The 2,376-nt window shown below is 21.4% G+C and overlaps 1 protein-coding gene across 1 annotated transcript; it reads left to right on the top strand.

Annotated features, from left to right (window-relative positions):
- Nucleotides 1-726: 726 nt before the first annotated feature.
- On the top strand, nt 727-1,675 carry ENU1_159090 (metallo-beta-lactamase family protein; the record flags this gene model as incomplete). The annotated part of the gene is made up of 3 exons (XM_008860794.1): nt 727-846; nt 907-1,044; nt 1,130-1,675. The coding sequence occupies 3 exons, from the start codon at nt 727-729 to the stop codon at nt 1,673-1,675; spliced, it is 804 nt and encodes a 267-aa protein (XP_008859016.1).
- Nucleotides 1,676-2,376: the final 701 nt, after the last annotated feature.

Here is a 2,376-nt window from a genome sequence, read left to right as displayed (position 1 = left end):
TATTTTTTTTTTAAGTTTTTTTTTATTTTATTTTTAATTTTTCTTTTTTTTTGTTGATTTTTATATTTTTTTTTCAAAGAAAAATACTTGAAGAAAGAATGAATTATTAAAAAAAAAGAATAGTTAATAACAATATTAACTGTAATTTACCTAACATTGAAATTTTTGTAATATTAAAAAGAAATTGTATTAGTTTCTTTAATGTATATTTATTTCATTTAAAATAATATTTTTTAAAAGATAATTCAACTTAAATCGTTTCTTTATTTAAATTTTTATTTGAGTTTAAAATTAAAGAGTCTTAAATTTATTTTATTGTTTACAATGTTATTTTAAGAAGAATATATTCATAACATTATTTTTCAACTCCTTTAACTTCAACAACTACTAACAGAACCTATTTTTTTCTTAACAACATATTATACACACAACACAAATTCTTCATTAACAAATATATTCCACAATAATAAATGATATCATCACCTAAAAATTCATTTGTACTAAATATTAATGAATAACAATCTAACCAATTTTGAGTAAGAACATTGTTTCAACAAAAATAACGTCATAACCAAAATGATAATTAGAAATTCAAAGTCTGAATTTAATTTAGGGTTGGATGTAGTGTTTCAAACGAGACAATATCAAATCTATCTATTTTTTTTTACAACTAAGAAAAAAATAAAAAAATAAAGAAATTAAAAACTGTTATTTTTTAATTTTATTATGACTCATCTCCTTATTGCTGGAACTTCTGCTGCACGACCTATTTACGGAAGAATGACTACTTCCACATTGATATATACAAATAATGGTGAGGATTTATATTTAGTTGATTGTGGAGATGTTTGTTTTAATAAAATTTAAAAAACCTTTTTTAATAAATATATAAATTAATTTATTTAGGGAATTACTAACGTATTAACACAATTTCGTGTCCCTTTAGATAAAATACGTGGTGTTATAATTACTCATTCACATTCAGACCATGCAAGTGGTATTGCAGGGTTTGTTCATTCAGTAGTATTTGGAACATCAGTAGAAGTTTGTTTAAAAATAAAAATAATTATTTCATATAATTTCTATTTTCAATATATTTAATAATAAAATATAATGCTCATCAGTTTAGTTAATTATTGCTGCTCCAAAAGGAATTCAAAAATTGGTTGATGTTGTTTTTGAATATTCTGGTGATATAGTTCCTAAAACAGTCTCTTATATAGATTTAAGTGATGACAAAATTACTCATTTCTCTATTAAAAATACTTCATTCACAAGTGTCCCAATTCCTCATCATGGCTCTATTAAAGGTCATGGCATTATTTGTCAAACTCATTACAATAATCATCAAGATACATCAATTGCAATTACTGGTGATACTAATGACTCTTCTTTACTTGCTGAATATATTGTTCAACAAAAAATTCAATTAAATATGTTATTACATGAATGTACATTTGCAAGTGACCTTCATGAAAACGCTTTAAAATGGGGTCATTCTAATCCTCAGTTAGTTATTCAAACATTATTAAAAATAAAACCTAATAAATGTATTATTCATCATTTTAGTACTCGTTATTCTATTGAAGCAATAAATAAAATGGCTATTGAAATTCAAGAATCGTCTCATGTTCCAACACTTCCTGTAACTGATGGGTTACTTGTTTCTCTATAATAGATTCTCATATTCATGTTAATGGATTGATGTAATTTATCTTTCTTTAATTTGATTTCTTTTTTTTTTCATATCATAGTTATTAATATTCTTTTCATACACGTTAAGTTAAAAAATAATGATAAATACTTAATAAATTAAAACAAAGACTTTTCCCTTTATAGATATTCTAATAAAGAAGTTTTTCTTAATCATTTTTGATAAATCTTTATAAATAACTTCTGTTAATTTATAAATAACTTGTTTAAGTAATTGTTTCTTTTGTTGGAATTTGTATTTTTTGAATTTTCTCTTCTATTTTTTTCATTAAGTTCTATATTCTTTTTATTGGTGTTTATGAAACAATAGTCATAAGCAGAATGTTATGACTAACAATTTGAAAAGGAATTTATCTATGTTTTTATTTAAATGGATAAGTGTTGTGTTTAACTAATTTAAAGAATTTTTTTAATATTTTTTTTTGTACTTATTTATTTAGTAATTCTTCTAATTCTAATTAATAAATACTTACTGTCTGTGAAGTAATAAATAATTACTTCAAAAACTATTCATTAGAAATGATTATGTTAATAATTTTATTAAATTTATTTGAAACAAATATTTAAAATAAGTAGAATTATACCTTTAAAATAAAAAAAATAATTACACATTTCTTAATTATAAATAAGATGAATTGTTAAAATATCTTCTTTTTTAAACCA

Source organism: Entamoeba nuttalli (genome assembly GCF_000257125.1).
Source record: "Entamoeba nuttalli P19 unplaced genomic scaffold asmbl_6725, whole genome shotgun sequence".
NCBI lineage: Eukaryota > Evosea > Mastigamoebida > Endamoebidae > Entamoeba > Entamoeba nuttalli.
Note: the sequence above shows the minus strand (reverse complement) of the source record. Positions and strands in the feature narration are given on the sequence as shown.